The sequence below is a fragment of the Verticillium dahliae genome, genomic scaffold, assembly GCF_000150675.1.
Source record: "Verticillium dahliae VdLs.17 supercont1.9 genomic scaffold, whole genome shotgun sequence".
Classification (NCBI taxonomy): domain Eukaryota; kingdom Fungi; phylum Ascomycota; class Sordariomycetes; order Glomerellales; family Plectosphaerellaceae; genus Verticillium; species Verticillium dahliae.
The window spans coordinates 1,196,133-1,214,596 of record NW_009276929.1 but is presented as its reverse complement, the minus strand read 5'-3'; the positions used below and the strand labels follow the sequence as shown (position 1 = coordinate 1,214,596).

Below are 18,464 nucleotides of genomic sequence, written 5' to 3'. Positions count from 1 at the left end.
ATCGCGGCAGGGGGGGCGCACCTATATACCCTATTAAGGCCGCGGATGTGGCCAGCCGCGGAACGGGCCTTAGCCGTCCTGATTTCGACGTGCTGTTTAAAGCCGAGTTTTAGGTCAAGCCAAATACCTAGCCACCTGAGGGTAGTGCTAGGGAGGATATTTCTGTCTCCATGGCTAATGGCTATCTGGGGCGCGCGGTGCGCCCGTGAGAAGTGAATGATCTCTGTTTTGTCTGGGTCGAATTTTACTCCGTTCTGGGCCCCCAGGCGAGAGTGGCAGTTAGAAGGCTTTGGGCTGCTTTGGCAGTGTCTTTGATTGTCTTGCCGACGCACAGGGTGCCGCAGTCGTCGGCATATCCGAATCTGTTACCTGGGGGTCCCATTTTATGGATCGGCTCCGTGTATAGAAGGAAGAGTATTGGTGACGCTGGGGAGCCCTGGGGATATCGACCTCATTTGGGAACATGATCTTGTACATCGCAAAGAGAGGGTCTCGTGGTACCCAGAGCTGCTTTTGCTGACGAAGATATGGCTGAAGAAGGCTTTTACCATATCCGGAAATGGCATTAGATCGTTGTGTCATTTCGATGATGACTTGCTCTGTCTTCTCCAGCAGCGCAAGACGTTCTTCGTCGCTATTGATCCTACGTACCCAGCGGCGGTCTGGGTGAAGCCTTATACGCTTCAGACCTTCTTTGGTGATCTGCCAGCCCTGTCGCTGTAGAACGCTGAATGTCTGCTTTCCACTGAGCCCAACGCGGAATATCAGGTCGCGGGTAGCCTCTATCAGCTCTGGGCTTTCTTTGGTACGAGCTTGCTGGCGTGGGAGATCCCAGCTTGCGATTCGGCGAGAGATTGTGCTAAGATTGACGGTGACATGATGATGCTTCCTAAGTTTATACTGAATCCTGCGTCGCGAAACACCGTTGAGGTAAAGATGAGTGACATAGTCACGATGTTTATCGATTGAGCTAGGAGGACGTGCAATTTTTGGAGCGGGAGAAGTCGTAATGGGGGGTGGGTGAAATTCTGAATTCTGAAAACAGAAAAAAGGGGGCGGTGCACGATGGGCATCCGCACTAATCCGCAGCGGTATTGCGACTGGCCCGCAGCGGTGACTTGCCCGGAAAAGCTTAGCGTCACGTTGATCATTGGTGGAAGCCGACCAAACAAGGGGTAGGACCAGTACTTACAGAACCCTAGATCCCTTCCAAACGTCATTCCACCTTCCCTCTCATACCGTCACGTCCGTGGGAAAGCTCATAGTCAACAACGGCGTCATGCCCACGGTCAATCCCGATATCGTTAGCGAGACTGGCGGCTCTCTCGGCCGGAACGCTGAGGTGCAGAGGAGGAGAAGGTTGATTCAACCCAGCGTCCGTAAACCCGCTGCCAGGATTACCATACGATCAGCAAGACCTCTTGCGAAGCCACGGATGCTGACTTGCCCATCCGAGTACAAGAAGAAACAGATGAAGAAGGTTCCTCCCCGCGGCTCAGTCCGTGACTTTCCATGCCGGCAGTGCGTCGCCCGCGCCAACAAGGCTCCTGGCCATGAATGCGCCTCTCAAAACAGTACGTTTGAATTTCCGAGGCTATACACCTCGTACGCTGACATCCACGGCGCAGATACGGGTGCTGCGTGCTGGGACTGCGCAAAGAACGGCCACACATGCAGGCCGGTAAGACATTTCTGCGTTCTATCAGGTAGCAGGCCACTAACCAAGCTGCGTATCTAGGTCCCTGATGTGGCTCTTGCTGCCGTGCGTGCCTTTTGGGACCTGAACCGGCAGCTCAGCGGCGCGCATGGCGAACCGGACGAGGCCTGGCGTGCTGCTGCGCAGCGAGCAGCACAACAATTACGAGCTTGCGGCAGTGGTGCCGTCTCTCCTGGTACTCCACGACCAGCTCCTGCCTTGGCTTCGTTTGGCGAAGTAGCTTCGAGGAGCTTCGAGGAAAGCAAGCTTATAGCGCTGGAGACAATCGCTGACGCTGCTCGGCTCTGGATTGTGAGCATGGTCAAGTCGTCAGATGCAAGTTCGTGTACTGACTCCTTGTTCAGCAGCTCAATCAACCGGACGAAGAGGAGGAGGATGGGGAGGAGGACTAGGAAAACAAGGGAAACTGGGCAGTGCGGTTTCAAATCCGACTCCCACATGATGCTGCACCTTTCTTTGAAGAGGTTGAAATGTAATCTGCTGGTTCGCAGCGGACTCGCGGCTATCACAACATATTCGGTGCTATGCCCAAAATTCAGGAAAATCAAGCGGAGGTACAAAGAGCGATGTACTGCAGGACCAAGCCACGATGCTGCTAACCCGATTTGGCACTTTTGGAGTGATTTCGGGGGTTTTGCAACAGTCGCCCCTATAGCCTGCCGTAGTCGGCAGAATTCTGCCTGCACTAACAAAAAAGTGGCTGACGAATCAGAGGCCGTAAACCTGGCGCGTCCCTCAGGCGGATGCGCCCCTATCAATTGCCATAAATATACCCCCCTCGTCCGTCCTCTAAGAGCCTTAAGGAACGAAGCTCAAGTGGCATTTTGTCAAGCTATCGATACTAGTTTGTATGCCAACCGCCATGGGGATTGATACTGCATTGACCGAGAAGCGGCTCATGAGCTGCCTGGTCACAAGTCCTTACCCCTACCGGTACGTCTTTCTCACACCGGAATTTCCACCAATCTCAGTATCTGGGTTTCATCAGACGGTACGTGAGTCGTGGAGATGTCCGCATAATGCGGCACTCTCTACTGAAGAAAGCTCTCACCCCAGGGCACACAATACCACGAACAAAGATAGGCGATGATCGGATGGTAAGGTCTTAGAAAGTATCAGCGGCCCTGGTGCTGTTGGTATTGTTGGTAGTGTGGTAACTATTGAGCTCGTTCTGCTCCCGGACAATCTTCGTAATTAGATTGGCCATGGTGATTTCGATGATAAACTTGACACTATAGGCAACTGGATGGAATTGGGCGTAGAGGAAAGGGTTCGGAAACGACATCATGACGATGATGAGGATCTTCAATCGGAAGTTAGCCTTGCATACCGTAATACGGGGAGATTTATGACGGTACATACGTCCATGGATAGAGAGATAACAACCACACTGGCATTGAAGTTGAAGAGCCGCTTATATTTCGTCAGGCCTTCGGCTATCAGTTCGCGTCGGACCTTATGGAGAAAGGCTGCATTTAGAGCGAGGTCCATCAAGAGATAGATCACCTTCTCGACGCGGTCCCAGATCTCGTTGATGTGCAGCATTTGTTCGGATTGAGTAAGGCGGGCAGGTATCCATATGCAGGCAACTGCAATCTTAACAAAGCCTACAGCAACGAGGAGAGACAATTTCAAGTACTTGACTCTCCTCTTGTCAGCCATGATTAAGCCCAGCCGGTTCGCAATAATCTGCAAGGCTAGCTGTGTCTGGAGGGTCCAGAGGATGACGCTGCCAAAAAAAAAGCCAAAACTGCTCGTGTGCATCTGTTAGTAATGCAATCTGATGAAGGCCGCGCCCATGGATGATCTGCGCACCTTCCTTTGAGGTCACCCTGGATATACATTCAATTGATGATGGCTTGAAGGATATTGGTCACGAGTAGGATCCATATCCTTGTGAAATTATCGTCAACCCTGACTAGAGAAGGGAGAAAGAACTCTTACATCCAAGTGTAGAGGTTAAAGACTGACCTCGTCCTCTTGTGAATGGCAAACGTTTGCTGTGCGGCTTTGATGGCCGTCAAAATACAAAACCCTATGTTGATGCCGAAGTATATACTTGGGATCTCTAGAGAGTATACCGGTGCTCCAAAGTCTCCAGACCCCATATTGAATCTCGTCGCCCTCGATGGATTGACTAAGATGCTTGAACACAGTGAGTAGAGAGCAATGCCACAGGAAACATCGCCATTGAAGTAGGTCAGGCAGAGGAGCATTGGCCACGTTTATGTCTCACGGGAGCGCAAGAATTGTGGTCGCCAAGAAACTGTGGTATTCTGGAAGCCTGCGGTACCTTACCTATCTCGCTGTCACAAAATCCTATCATCTGCTAAAACTCAAGTATTGTGACAGGCCAATTGGAATAAGCATTCATATGACACGGCAAACACCCACGCAACTGCGCCAGAAGCCAACATTTAGTTTATGCCTAAGGGTTCATGTACGACTTTGACGGCCTACAGGGGTTGCCGTTGTAAAACTCAAAAACCACCTTTCAACAACCTAAATGGGTCTGTATGGACAAATTCCCGTCCCGCAGTACAATGACTCATGTACCTCAGCACATAGATCCTATGAGATTAGGCGCTGCAGCAGCAGCGGCGGGACCCACAGCGGACCAACGCAGAGGAACTTTCACAAACAACACAAATAGCCTGCTACTGGCTCTAGGCCACCAGGCGTAATAAACTTGTGTGTGTGTGTATGCCCCTCACCTACTGTATAGGACAATATCATCGCTTCCTCTTCCTCGCTCTCCCCGTCCAGTTTGTTGAGCTGCTCGTCGATCTGCCGGTTCAGCTCCCAAAAAACACGCACAGCAGCAACAGCACCTGAAGCGCTAATCGGCCCAGGTCTTTACTAACGCAGTCACATGTGAGCCTTGTCATATTATAGACTGCCTGTCTTTCTTTGCGCCGCTAACCAGGTAAGACACTGCCGTCGAGCCATCGTATATCATTTCTTTCGTTGTCCGAATCACAAGCTGCTGAAATTCGGTGGCGTCAGCTGGCCAGAGGAGGCGGCTCCTATCCCGGGATGGCTCGTGGACGGACCTTCCGAGCCACTGAAGGGTCGGAAGCGCCGGGGCCGCGTTCAGGTCCGTGTGCGGGGCGTGACGGTGGCTCGGAAGCGCGATTGGATCGGGGAGAAGGCCCTTTGGCCGTGTGGGGTACCGTGCTCGCGGAGTCGCTAACACTGGCTCGGGAGCGTAGGACCATGACATCCACTTTTTCGTTCCAGTGTCCGGCCTGTGGGGGACGAAGTCGGACTCTGCAACCTCCACGTGGTGTCGCCTGGGAACCTATTCAATTCTTTTGAATTGAATAGAGCCAATGCAGAGACGCAATCGCACGAAAGTGCAGCAGGGCGCGATCGCCACGAGTTTGCCTGCGGGCTGTTGTGTTGTGATGGTCTGGAAGTGAGGGGTTTTGGCGTCGCACAAAGCTTTTTCACACGCGCCCCAACGCAACAACCGCCAGCCAAATCGAAACGACGACGACGAATCGACGACAATCCGAGCTCGAGACGATAGCTCCTGTCCTACGAAGAGGGATACTAGGTACGAAAACCATCCGACGAAACTCTGATTCTCAGGGCGACGACAGGACACCCTCGGCCCTTCCGGGCTCTGAGACGACGAAGAGCGCTGAGTAGCCGCGAGGACCCGAACGAATACCTAAGTGGAAGAGCTGGAGTAATGGAAGCTGTTAAGATCTCGGGGAACAGAGTCGTTAAGGCCAGAGTGGCTACGGCTGGCTGGCCGGGACGCAGTCGGAGCCTGCGAGGCTACTAGACGGCGACAGCGCACCGCTTCGGCAGGAACATATGGTGGATAAGGGCAGGTTAGTCACAGACAAGAAGAGACCGCGCCGGCTGGGCGGCCTTAGGACAGTCTGGGGCAAGACATGGTCGGCTTGTCAAAAACTAGCTCTCGAGCTAGCAACGCGCTCGGAGACGAGGACAAGCAACGGGAAGCCAGGCCAGGGCTTGCCACCCTGGATAACTGGTGGGCCGTGGCGGATATACTCGATCTGTAAGGGTTACGAATGGTCTCGAGCTGCTATAGGAAGGAAGGCGTCGAAGAATTTGCCCCTAGGACGACCGAGGGATCTACGGTACGGTGTCGCCTTTTACTCGACTCGCACTCGAGGTGCCGTAACGGGAGGACTCCTAGGTGGTACTGCTCGCGCCGAGATGGCGCCGCGTATTCCGGACTTAGGTGTGGTGTCTCCGCTACGGGATTGACGTGACAGGCTTTAGGAAGGGGTATATTCGGCCGGAGAGGACGGACGCGCATGTCGGTGGACTTAAAGAGGGAAACGCCCTTGCGGTCTGCTTAAGGTGCAAACCTTCTATTTACTTGGCCAGGGTCTGGGCGGTGGCGAGCTGGCGGACCGGAAGCCGGTTAGAGAGTTGGTCGCTCTCTGACTATGGGACCCCGATATACTTAGGGTGACTTTGTATGTAACTTGTCCTGTGGGATGAGGGAGGATAGCGGACTATAGGAAATAGAAGGCCGGGCCCCACGGCACCACCGGGTCCAACAGACGTGGTCTTCTGCACGATCGACACGTCAAGGATCGAGGACGAACAAGACGAACAACTGACACCGGGCGCTGTTCGTACCCTCACGGAAGGCGAGGTCAGGGTGGACCAGAGCCAATCCGATTGGCGTTGCCTGGCTGTGACCAAAGACCCGAAGAAGCCTCGAATCAGAATTGCCTGCAGAAACGAGGAGGAGCACACCATGGTGAAACGGCTCGTGGGAGCCAAGCTGCCGCGGGGAGCCCGGATGCTGAGAGACGAACTCTACCCCGTCAAAGTCGACTACGTGTCCCGCACGGTGGTCGTGGATGAGGCGAATGCCATTCGTAGTGGAGCCGCCGAGGAGATTGGCAAAGAAAATGACGTTCAAGTTGCGAAGGTAGGCTGGCTTAGCAACAGGGATGTTCCGAAGGCGTACGGCTCAATGGTTATCTACCTCACGAAGAAGGCGGACGCGGAAAGGCTACTCGCGGAGGGTTACGCTTATGCGGGAGGACAATCCGGGAGGACCAAGGTCTTCGAATCTCGTCCTCGCCTCGACCAGTGCTACAACTGTCAGCAGGTTGGCCGCGGACACAAAGCTCACCAGTGCGACCTGCCCCAGATGTGCGGGCAATGCGCCAAGGAGGGTCACCACCACAGTGTTTGCACTGAGACTACCCTCAAGTGTGTTCCCTGCGGAGGTCCTCATGCGTCGTTCAGCAGAAACTGCAAGAAGCTCTACCCTTCTTTGAATGAGTAGCACGCTCCGGATAATCCAACTCAATGTGCGAAAACGCGGCGAGGTTCACGAGAGCCTCATGAACGACGAGGACATTCAGGACGCAGCGGTGCTGGTCATTCAGGAACCACAAGCACGGATGATCAAGGGACGGTTATTGACGACTCCGATGGGACATCACGGATGGACAAAGATGGTCCCACCAACGACTGGGGAAGGACGATGGGCGATCCGAAGCATGCTTTGGATAAGGAAGGATTTGGGGGCGGAACAGGTGTTGATAGAGTCTCCGGACATGACAGCAGCACTGTTGAGGCTCCCAGAGAGACTGGTACTGGTGGTGTCCGTGTACGTTCAGGGGATGGACACCCAGGCATTACAGGAAGCGTGTAACACCATACGTAGTGCGGTCGCGGATGCTAGGAGAGCCGCAGGAGAGGTGGTGGACGTGGTCATTGCGGGCGACTTCAACCGCCACGATCAACTATGGGGAGGAGACGACGTGTCTCCGGTACGACAGGGTGAAGCCGATAACATCATCGACCTAATGAACGAGCTCTCCCTCTGCAGCATGCTCCCACGGGGCACGAAGACATGGCAAGGCGGAGACCACGAATCGACAATCGACCTTGTGCTGGTGTCAGAGGACCTAGCTGCGTCCATGATCAAGTGTACGACGCACGGGACAGAGCACGGGTCGGACCACCACACCATCGAAACGATCCTTGACGTATCAGTTCCGACCCCGAAAGCCCAAGGCCGACCTCTATTCAAAAACGCGCCATGGAAGGAAATCAACACCCGAATCTCTACGGCACTCGAGACAGTCCCGATGGAAGGCACGGTCCAAGAGAAGACGGACAGACTCATGTCAGTGGTGCTGGGAGCAGTACAGGCCTTGACACCGAAAGCCAAACCATCGCCATACGCGAAGCGGTGGTGGACGGCGGATCTTACGCAGCTCCGCCACATCCACACACATTGGACAAACCGGGCGAGGGCAGCAAGACGGGCAGGACGGAACGATGAAGCACTGGAGAACACGGCCAAGGGAGCAGCGAAACAATACCATGATGCCATTCGACAACAGAAGAAAACCCATTGGAATGACTTCCTGGCCAACAACGACAACATCTGGAAGGCCGCCAAGTATCTGAAGTCTGGCGACGATGCGGCGTTCGGCAAGGTGCCACAGCTTGTGAAGGCTGATGGCACACGGACGACCAACAGCAAAGAGCAAGCGGTTGAACTGCTTACCACTTTCTTCCCGTCCCTACAGGAGCATATCGAAGAGGAAGGGGAGAGACCTCAACGCGAATCAGCTGTTAACATGCCCAACGTCACGATGGAAGAAGTCGAACGCCGTCTTTTCGCGACGAAATCGTGGAAAGCACCTGGTGAGGACGGGTTGCCAGCGATGGTCTGGAAACAGATTTGGCCAGCCGTCAAGCACAGGGTCCTGGCGATTTTCCGCGCATCACTAGAGGAAGGAGTACTCCCCGACCAATGGAGGCACGCCAAGATCATCCCGCTCAAAAAGCCCGGCAAAGCAGACTACACCATCGCCAAGGCTTGGAGGCCCATCTCGCTCCTCGCCACGCTCGGCAAGGTTCTCGAGTGGGTTGTTGCGGAGAGGATATCCCATGCAGTCGAAACGCACGGGTTGTTGCCTACGAACCACTTCGGGGCCCGCAAACAGAGGTCAGCAGAACAAGCGTTAGTGCTGCTGCAAGAACAAATCTACGCAGCATGGAGAAATCGTTGGGTGGTCAGCCTCGTGAGCTTCGATGTGAAGGGAGCGTACAATGGAGTGTGCAAAGAGAGACTTATTCAGAGAATGAGAGCGAGGGGCCTCCCAGGAGGGTTGCTCCGTTGGGTAGAGGCATTCTGCTCAGATCGGACGGCGACAATTCAGGTCAACGGCCAAGCATCAGAGGTCCGGACCCTGCCGCAGGCCGGACTACCGCAAGGATCACCACTGTCACCCATCTTGTTTCTGTTCTTCAACGCAGACCTTGTACAACAGAAGATCAACTGCTATGGGGGAGCAATAGCCTTCGTCGACGACTTTACAGCCTGGGTCGCTGGCCCAACCACGCAAGACAACCGTAAAGGAATTGAGGCAATCATCGAGAAGGCATTGGACTGGGAGCGGAGAAGCGGTGCAACTTTCGAAGCGGACAAGACTGCGGTCATCCACTTCACCCGATGGGCCAAAAGGTCCGATTCGGAACCCTTCACTATCAAAGGGCAAACAGTCGAACCCAAACAGCATGTCAAGATCCTCGGCGTGATCATGGACATTGGACTCAGGTATAGGGAACACATTGCAAGAGTGGCGACCAAGGGATTGGAGGCTGCTATGGAGCTGAAACGACTGAGAGGATTGACCCCGGCGACAGCACGGCAGCTATTCACGGCCACCGTGGCTCCGGTGGTGGATTATGCCTCTAACGTCTGGAGGCACCGATGCAAAGATCGGACGGCGGCAGCAATCAATCGCGTCCAAAAGGTCGGAGCGCAGGCAATCATTGGAGCGTTCATCGCGATAGCCACGAGCGTAGCAGAAGCGGAGGCTCACATCGTCAGTGCACCAGAGCGATTCACGAGAAGGGCTATCAAGCTTTGGACGGATCTCCACGCACTGCCCGAGACCAACCCGCTTCGAAAACTGACTGCTCGCATGCGGAAGTTCAGGCGTTTCCACCGCTCACCATTTTTCCAACTGGCAACTGCGCTCAACGAGATTCCAATGGAGAACCTGGAAACCATCAACCCATTCACACTTCCGCCGTGGATGGAAAGAATGCAGACCATTGCCGAATGGAATGACGACTCAACATCGACGCGTGTCGACCAGGACGCGATGGTGCGCATCGCCGTCAGCAGCTCGGCACGAAACGAGCTGGTCGGGGTCGGCGGAGTCATCGAGGGACCAGGAACGGTGCCCGAGACCTTTTCTTTCACCCACGGCATGAGGACCGATCAGAACCCGTTTTCCGGAGAACTCGTGGCGGCGGCGTACGCGCTGCGGTTTCTGCCACAGCTAAGGGGCCAGAGGGTAACGTTACTGACAAGTAACAAAGCCGCGGTGCTGACACTTCGAAACCCCCGTCAACAATCTGGACAAGAGTACGTTCGCTGCATCTACGAAGCGGTCACTCGACTTCGAGAGACCGGAAACACCATCGCAGCCGTTTGGCTGCCTAGTCATCTCGAGGACGACCTCCTGAAGAGAGCGAAAGGAGAAGCACGCAAGGCCAGCCGAGAGGGCGCCTCACCAGAAAAGCAGTTCCCGAAGATGCGGTCCACCACCCTCAATGCTGCAAGACGCAAACTACGTGTAGAGAGACGACTACCGGACAAGGTTGGAAAACTCTCGAAGGAAATAGATATAGCTCTTCCTGGCAAGCACACTCGAGAACTATACAACAACCTTTCCTGGATAGAAGCGAGCATGCTGGCCCAGCTCAGGACAGGCATGGCGAGGCTCAACGCGTCACTTTTCCGAATCAAGGCAGTAGCGTCAGCCCAATGCGCATGCGGACACGCGAGAGAGACGGTAGAGCACTTCCTCCTTCGATGCACACGGTGGGCAACACAACGCGCCGAGACACTCATGTGCCCTGGCGCACAAAGAGACAACGTTTCTTTCCACCTGGGAGGAAAGACAACATCAGATGGTGATGACTGGAAGCCAAACATGAAAGCAGTCCGAGCTACAATACGCTTTGCGAAGGCCACGGGCCGGCTAGAGAATGTGTGATCCTTGATGAGACCTATCACGGCAAACCCAACCCCCCCCCCCCCCTTCCCTACTAATCGAACCTAACACCCACACCTCGTGTCAATAACAGCAGGCGCCGCTTCAGTCGCCGTAGATAGGACTCTGAACACTTGAAGAATAGCCTTCAAGCAGCTTGCCAATACAATCTAAACCCCATGAGAAACCGGCGGAAAGACAGAAGACGAGAAAGCAAGAGCGGAAAGACGACCCCTTATGGGCTTGGGAGTTTCGGACAGACTACAGGAAGCGACCATGTACAATAGCGAATAGTGCCTTATTGGCTCTAGGCCACCAGGCGTAATAAACTTGTGTGTGTGTGTAATTACTAGCTGGTATTTGTTGGACTTCTCATCATGCGACTAGTCACATCTAATGTGTTCTCAGCCTGTGCAAGAGATAATTTCGAGAGAACGGAACACCCTGCGGAGTATCTCTGCCTCCTAAGGTCAATGAACCCATAATCGAGCTACTCAGTGGCTAAAGGGGAATTTATCAGGAGAATCGGCGACTTTAACGTGGTCCGAAGTTAGTCCTTTTCGATGGCGGGGAATCTTTCTTGCTGATTCATGATTACAAAGATCTATCTAAAGGGGGGATAAAGGTACAGTAGGCGATATAGTACTAATAGGTAAAGACTCTAAATAGAGGGAGGGAGAGGCGTTTAATTATAACTATATAGTATAGTTTTACTCAATTCCTAGGAATAATTCATCCAAGGCCTCGTCCTAGCGAGATACTCGACAACTAGACCCTTATAGAAGTAATACATATCGTGACGCGGGCGACCCAAAGCTAGGTCGCAGCGGTCCGCTGAATTTAAGGGCGGACTACCTGCAGGAGTGATCATAAGGGCCTATGAAAGCGATCAGTGGATTATAAATTCACGAATCAGTATTCTTATTACTAAAGTCTATACGACAACTTGACTCTAAAACCTTAATCTAATAAAACTTGAATCCAATAAAACACCTTCTATGACATCTTCTAGGTTGTGAATGATTGGCGAGCAGCGCATGGAGCTAAATAAACATCGGGTACTCCATTACTTGTAAGAGGTGAATAATTCATGGGGCTGGGATCGCAATTCAGCCAGTGATAGTAATCAACGGTCCCGAGAGAGCTCAATGCTGATTTGTGCAGCGGTTCTCGACTCGTATGAAGATACAAGGAATTTAATTGCAGTATAAGCCCAGCCAGTCTTGGAGTCAAATCGGACATACTGAGCGCTTAGGTCAAGGGCCATCACTGGTTAACCAAGAAGCCCAAATTGCTCACCCCAGCTCACCCTTACAAAGACTTTCGTTTGTATGCTTAAAGCAGCGAGGCTCACCCAACTCACCTTTGTTAGGAGAGGGCTAATACCCGGAGAAGCTCCGAATGTAAATCTGCGCAGATGGCCCTCCAGATACTTCGCCCAGCGACATCCTAGGAGCTCAACCAGCCTATGAAGTCACCCCGTCGTTCTTCCTCTCAAGCATGTCCCACACTTCAGGCGAAACCTCGATTTCCTTCATTTCCTTTGGAACATTCTGTCCGACCAATTTCCTCCTCCCGATCACAATTTGATCTCCCTTCTTATTGCCCAAGATGCCGTTCAGAGTTGTGCGAGAAGCAAGCTGCAGATGTTTCGTACCATCAACGAGAAACAGCACAAGGGACACCCTCTCGGCATCCTTAACTCCTCAGACGATAGGTTACTGAACCGCATATTGAAGCTGTACGATGCTCAATTGAAAATATTTGAGTCCTGGGTATCAATATTCTGGACGGCCAACTATCGTCACGATAGTCGACATCGTGTCAAACCAGGGCATCTTGCGGCGCTGAACGGACATGTTGGTGTATTGGCGGAGCTGATACCAACACATACGATGACAATCGACGAAGCAGATGGCAACGGCAGGACGATGCTAACTTGGGCAGCTCAAAATGGCCACGTCGACATTGTCCAGCTGCTCTTAGACAAGGGGGCGGACGTCAATGCGCAGGGTCTCTGGCATGGCAGCGGCCTACATGGGCCCTCATACAAGGGTGGCGAGTACGGCAACGCTCTATATGCCGCCTCATGCGAAGGTCACGCAGAGATTGTCCAGCTGCTCTTGAACAAGGGGGCGGACGTTAACGCGCAGGGCGGCAAGTACGGCAACGCTCTGCAGGCCGCCTCAATCAGAGGCAACGTCGAGATTGCCCAGCTGCTCTTAGACAATAGGGCGAACGTTAATGCGCAGGGCGGCGAGTACGGCAACGCTATGCAGGCCGCCTCATACGAAGGTCACGCAGAGATTGTCCAGCTGCTCTTGAACAAGGGGGCGGACGCCAACGCGCAGGGCGGCAAGTACGGCAATGCTCTGCAGGCCGCCTCATACGAAGGCAAAGTCGAGATTGTCCAGCTGCTCTTAGACAAGGGGGCGAACGTCAATGCGCAGGGCGGCGAGTACGGCAACGCTATGCAGGCCGCCTTAATCAGAGGCAACGTCGAGATTGCCCAGCTGCTCTTAGACAAGGGGGCAGACGCCAACGCGCAGGGCGGCAAGTACGGCAATGCTCTATATGCCGCCTCAATCAGAGGCAACGTCGAGATTGTCCAGCTGCTCTTAGACAAGGGGGCGAACGTCAATGCGCAGGGCGGCGAGTACGGCAACGCTATGCAGGCCGCCTCATACGAAGGCAAAGTCGAGATTGTCCAGCTGCTCTTAGACAATAGGGCGAACGTCAATGCGCAGGGCGGCGAGTACGGCAACGCTATGCAGGCCGCCTCATACGAAGGTCACGCAGAGATTGCCCAGCTGCTCTTAGACAAGGGGGCAGACGCCAACGCGCAGGGCGGCGAGTACGGCAACGCTCTATATGCCGCCTCATACGAAGGTCACGCAGAGATTGTCCAGCTGCTCTTGAACAAGGGGGCGGACGTTAACGCGCAGGGCGGCAAGTACGGCAATGCTCTATATGCCGCCTCAATCAGAGGCAACGTCGAGATTGCCCAGCTGCTCTTAGACAAGGGGCAGACGTCAATGCGTAGGGCGGCAAGTACGGTAACGCTCTGCAGGCCGCCTCAATCAGAGGCAACGTCGAGATTGTCCAGCTGCTCTTAGACAAGGGGGCAGACGTCCAGCGTCTCGATTCGTTGGGCCGCACACCGCTCTTCTTGGCCGCGAGGTACGGGCATATTGACATGGTTCGCGTTTTACTCGCAGATCCTAACATTGACAAGACAGCAGAGGATTGGTGCGGTTCGATACCACTCTCTGCTGCGGTACGAAATGGCCACGCTGGCATCGCTGTCATGCTGTTGTCGAATGACAACAGCACGCTGAACGATCAAGATTCTTTTGGTCACAGTCTGATATGGTGGACGCGTCGTGGCGACCACGCCGACGTTCTTCTGGTTTTACTTCGTCACGCAGCGGAGAAAGACATGTTTGTAGATAGAGATGATCCTCCCATGATTGTGGAATGGACCCTGTTTGATACCCAGCAAGCATGGTGTGATGTCTATACGCTCACCATATCTCGTGGAACGGGCCTTTCTTGTAAGACGTGTTGTGGCGGAGGATTCTGCATATGCAAAGATTGCGTCGCACTGGGGTTCCGGTGCTGCGAATCGTCCCATTCTTTGGTGGCTCGATAGTGGCATTTGGTTGATGAGGGACTGCCGCGGCAACGTTGAACGAGGCGAAAATAGCATTTTAAGTGGCTGGAGGATGAGGATTGTCGAGGTAGCTCGCCCGTTAATACAGTATCTATCTGACTTATTCTGTCATCACTGTCATCATGGCAATTGGTCATCCACGTCCTTTGTGTTCCAGATGGTCGTGGCCCCACACGGATGGCCTTGATCCAGACCGGCGTTTGTTCCAGTGACACACCTTTCATACATCACACTGTGAGACCCCACTTCTTGGGCTTAAAGATGTTTTAATATTTACCCAGGCGGACGCTCAAATCGGCCGCTACTGTACAGTACTAGCTGTACTATCACGGAACCACCCGGGACCGAACAAGGGCGATCAAAGAAGAGCTCCAGAGAGACTCCAAGATTTAAAGCATTCACTATTTCGTTGAAATACGGCATCAGATTGATCGTGGGTGGGTTGGTCTTGACGCGGGACGGCGCGACGCGAACTGGTGGATCCCACTCCACGTGGCGCCCCACCTTCAGCCATGGTGACCGAACGCGACACGATCAATGTCGCGTCGGATGAGGAAGAGAGGGATGGTGGTGAGAGGCGACAACTTCGACCGAGGCCCAAGCCGAGCAACAAAGCCATCGGCAATCGAGCCACCGACAACGAAGCCATCGAAGATGAAGCTATCGACAATCAAGCAACCGACAATGCGACCGATGATGCGGAAGTCACGAAGCGAAGAACCAAAGGGCGCGGTACCAAATCGACGGTGCGACGACCAATTTCCGGGACCAACGGGGGGCAGCTGGACGGAAGGGCGTTGCTACGCGATATGCAGAAACAGCTGGAACGACAGACATCCATCCTCGAACAAGTCCTAGGAGAGTCTCAGGCGCAGGCAGCACGAATTGAAGAGCTCCAAAACCAAATCAACGAGCTAAAGGAAGCCCAACATGCGACTACGACCGAGGTCCAGGCTTTACGTGAAAGCATCGTAGCAAGCACGGCAACGGCAGCAGAGCAGCGCAGAGCCGAAGCTTCGTATGCAGACGTCGCCCGAATGTCACCGACCAGCAATGCGAGGCCGTCTACCACGGTAGCACCACCGACCCAAGCAGACACGCTCTTCTGCACGATCGACTTGTCGAGAATCGAGAACGAACAAGATGAACAGCTCACACCGGGCGCTGTTCGTATCCTCACGGAAGACAAGGTTAGGGCAGAGCAAGGTCAGGATAACTGGCGGTGCCTCGCCGTGACCAAAGACTCCAAGAAGTCCCGAATCAGAATCGCCTGCAGAAACGAGGAGGAACTCAAGCTGGTCAAGCGCGTGGTGGAATCCAAGTTACCCCGAGAAGCTAGAATGCTACGAGACGACCTCTACCGCGTTAAAGTCAACTATGTAAAGCGCACGGTGGTCCTGGACGAGAAAGACAAAATCCGCATCGACATCGCCAAACAGATCGGCCAAGAAAACAACGTTCAGATTGCGAAAATAAGCTGGCTCAGCATCAACGGTCCTCCAAAAGAATACGGCTCCATGGCTGTTTACCTCACCAAGGCGTCAGATGCGGAGAAGCTGTTGACGGACAGATTCATGTACGCCGGGGGAGAGTCTGGACGGACCGAAGTCTGGGAACACCGAGTCCGCCCTGACCAGTGCTACAACTGCCAGCAGGTCGGGACCGGCCACAGAGCCTACCAGTGCAGCCGGCCCCAAGTTTGCGGGGGATGCGCCAGAGAAGGTCACCACCACAGCACTTGCGATGAGGCCATCCTCAAATGCGTCCCCTGCGGAGGTCCCTATGCGTCGTTCAGCAGAAATACCCTCAATACGGCGAGGCGTCAACTACGCGTAGAGAGGCGACTGCCCGACAGCGTTGGAAAGCTCTCCAAGGAAGTCGACAAAGCATTGCCCGGCAAGCATACTCGACAATTGTACGACAACCTTTCCTGGATAGAGGCAAGCATGTTAGCCCAGCTCAAATTGTACGACAACCTTTCACCTAGGGGAAGGCATACATATGTAGGTAATATACCGTACAAACACATCAATTCAACATTATCAGGCTATCAGACTTTCCTTTGAGTTTGGTACAGTAGTGCACCTGGAGGGACCCCTTCGTGCGGCCGGGGTAGGACTTCGTGAACAGTTCATGAATCTTTGTCCAAGACAACCGTTCATCCTCCTCCTTAAGCCTCATCAGACAATGGTCTTCATCCTTCGTGAATGGTCTGCCCGAACTTGAGGCATGCTTCTTCTTGTGTCGTTTCCTAGCTGAACACCAAGGGTCTCGTGTCTCTGTAATGCGGTGATCCCGGCGATGATCCGCACGCCGGTCCCATGAGAACTGGAGCTGGAATGTTGCCACGCCGTTCACTGTCACACGCTTCAGAGCGACGTCCTGCAATGGCCACTCCTCAAACCGGGCGACAGACCGGTCCGTGACAGAGTCTCGGTCGGACGATTGATGAGAGGATGATGATGGGGTAGCGATACCACGAGTTCGGGCATTTCCCGTGGCACAAGTGTTGGCACCGGCCGCTGACAACCTCGAGGCTTGTCGCAAGGTTCGACGTTGAGCCGCAACGACCTGTGGAGATGATGACTTGCGACGTTTTGGTGCCGGCATAACATCTCCGTCTAGGCCGTCGTTGCTCCTTTCTTCTATGCAGTTGATCGACCTCGTTGTATAGCTTGTGTCGTTGTCGCTTCCGTCTTCAGACGATGAACCGTCATTGGAGTCGGAATCATGGTTTGCTTTGTGTTGGAAACGGGCACCTAGTGCGTTGCGGGATATAGCGCGCAGACGTGCGCTGTATCGCTGAGGGGTGCTATGGGTAGGGCGTGCACTTCGGGTTCGTCTGAGTCTGAGCGGCGAAATGGGATCGTGCGTTCGCGCCTGCAGCCGCGGTATGGTGGTGGGCGTGGATACAGGTGACGTGCCACATGGCGATGGCCCGGTGGACGTCACAGAGTCTTCCAAGTCGTAGAAAGTGTTGCCAGTCGTGCAGGGGGAGATGGTATCTTCTTGAGCGCGTCTCGTGTCCTGCGAGTTGGGTTGGACTAACTGTAACCCCACGCACATCGATGGGGATAAGTGGGACACAAGGGAGGAGACAGGCAGAGACGAGGCTAAAGCTGGCATGCCTTCATTTGTGTCGACTGCTGTCGCATGACACGGACCTCCCTTGTCAGCGGTGCCATCGATGATCTGGTCCAAAACCTGTCTGTCCGAGGGCGAAGGCAGAAGCCACCGTTCCTGAGCTTCGATATCTGGCTCGACTGAGCTGCCCCGAGATGTGTTGCCGGAAGAATGTGGTAGACTGCCGGCGTGGCGCGACAAGAGGTGGAGCGTGTCGTAAGCAGTGCCTGAGAGCGGCATCGAGGGGCTTTGGGTCCGTTGCATGTTGGTGTCGTCTTCGAATGCAGGGGCACCGGGAGCGGGGAAGAGGGTTTGCTGAGGGGAACTCGACGGGGTTTGTAAAGTGCATTGCATCAGAGGGAAGCCTCGATCGTATGACGACGCTGCATCGGCTCTTAGCTTTTCGGCAGGTTGCAAATTGGCGTCGACAAGGAGATGGTTAACTCGGTCGAAGATCGGGCCGACGGGGAATTTCGAGATCGTTCGCGGGCTAACGCATCCATTAGGAAGTGAGGCCTGCTTCTCGGGCCTAGGCCTAGAAGTGCTGCTTCGGGCGTCTCCATCGCTGCTGCTCTCGCCGTCGCTGCCGTCGTTGTCTGATATTACAATGACACCTTCCCAGGTCGGGTCTTTGCCGCATAGCCTCGGCTGCTCGGCACGCTCATCGGGTGCGGAGAGAACCTCGTTTCTGGGAATGGCTAAAGTTGATAGTCTCGGCAGGTTCGGCGCTTTGGGGTCGGGCTCGTAGAATTCTATGCGATCAAGACTGACTTGCATGGCTGCGAAGTTTGAATATGCCAGTCCGGCTTGATAGATTTCTGGCGAGTGAGGAAAGAGTACGGTGAAGAAGTTAGGAAGTCAAAGAGGGGTCTAGGAGACGTCCCGGGCTTTATAGACAATCCCTAGTTTCGCTGATGATCCC

General features: G+C 54.2%; 3 protein-coding genes across 3 annotated transcripts; 2 read left to right on the top strand and 1 right to left on the bottom strand.

Annotated features, from left to right (window-relative positions):
* Window positions 1-1,279: 1,279 nt before the first annotated feature.
* VDAG_05272 (uncharacterized protein) lies at window positions 1,280-2,109 on the top strand (the record flags this gene model as incomplete). Its single annotated transcript, XM_009655008.1, has 4 exons — window positions 1,280-1,574; window positions 1,629-1,681; window positions 1,739-2,008; window positions 2,062-2,109. The coding sequence occupies 4 exons, from the start codon at window positions 1,280-1,282 to the stop codon at window positions 2,107-2,109; spliced, it is 666 nt and encodes a 221-aa protein (XP_009653303.1).
* A 713-nt stretch (window positions 2,110-2,822) lies between these two features.
* VDAG_05271 (uncharacterized protein) lies at window positions 2,823-3,481 on the bottom strand (the record flags this gene model as incomplete). The annotated part of the gene is made up of 2 exons (XM_009655007.1): window positions 2,823-3,020; window positions 3,080-3,481. 2 exons carry the CDS (start codon window positions 3,479-3,481, stop codon window positions 2,823-2,825), a joined length of 600 nt encoding a protein of 199 aa, XP_009653302.1.
* Window positions 3,482-12,641: 9,160 nt separating this feature from the next.
* VDAG_05270 (ankyrin repeat and protein kinase domain-containing protein) lies at window positions 12,642-14,398 on the top strand (the record flags this gene model as incomplete). Its single annotated transcript, XM_009655006.1, has 2 exons — window positions 12,642-13,797; window positions 13,875-14,398. The coding sequence occupies 2 exons, from the start codon at window positions 12,642-12,644 to the stop codon at window positions 14,396-14,398; spliced, it is 1,680 nt and encodes a 559-aa protein (XP_009653301.1).
* Window positions 14,399-18,464: the final 4,066 nt, after the last annotated feature.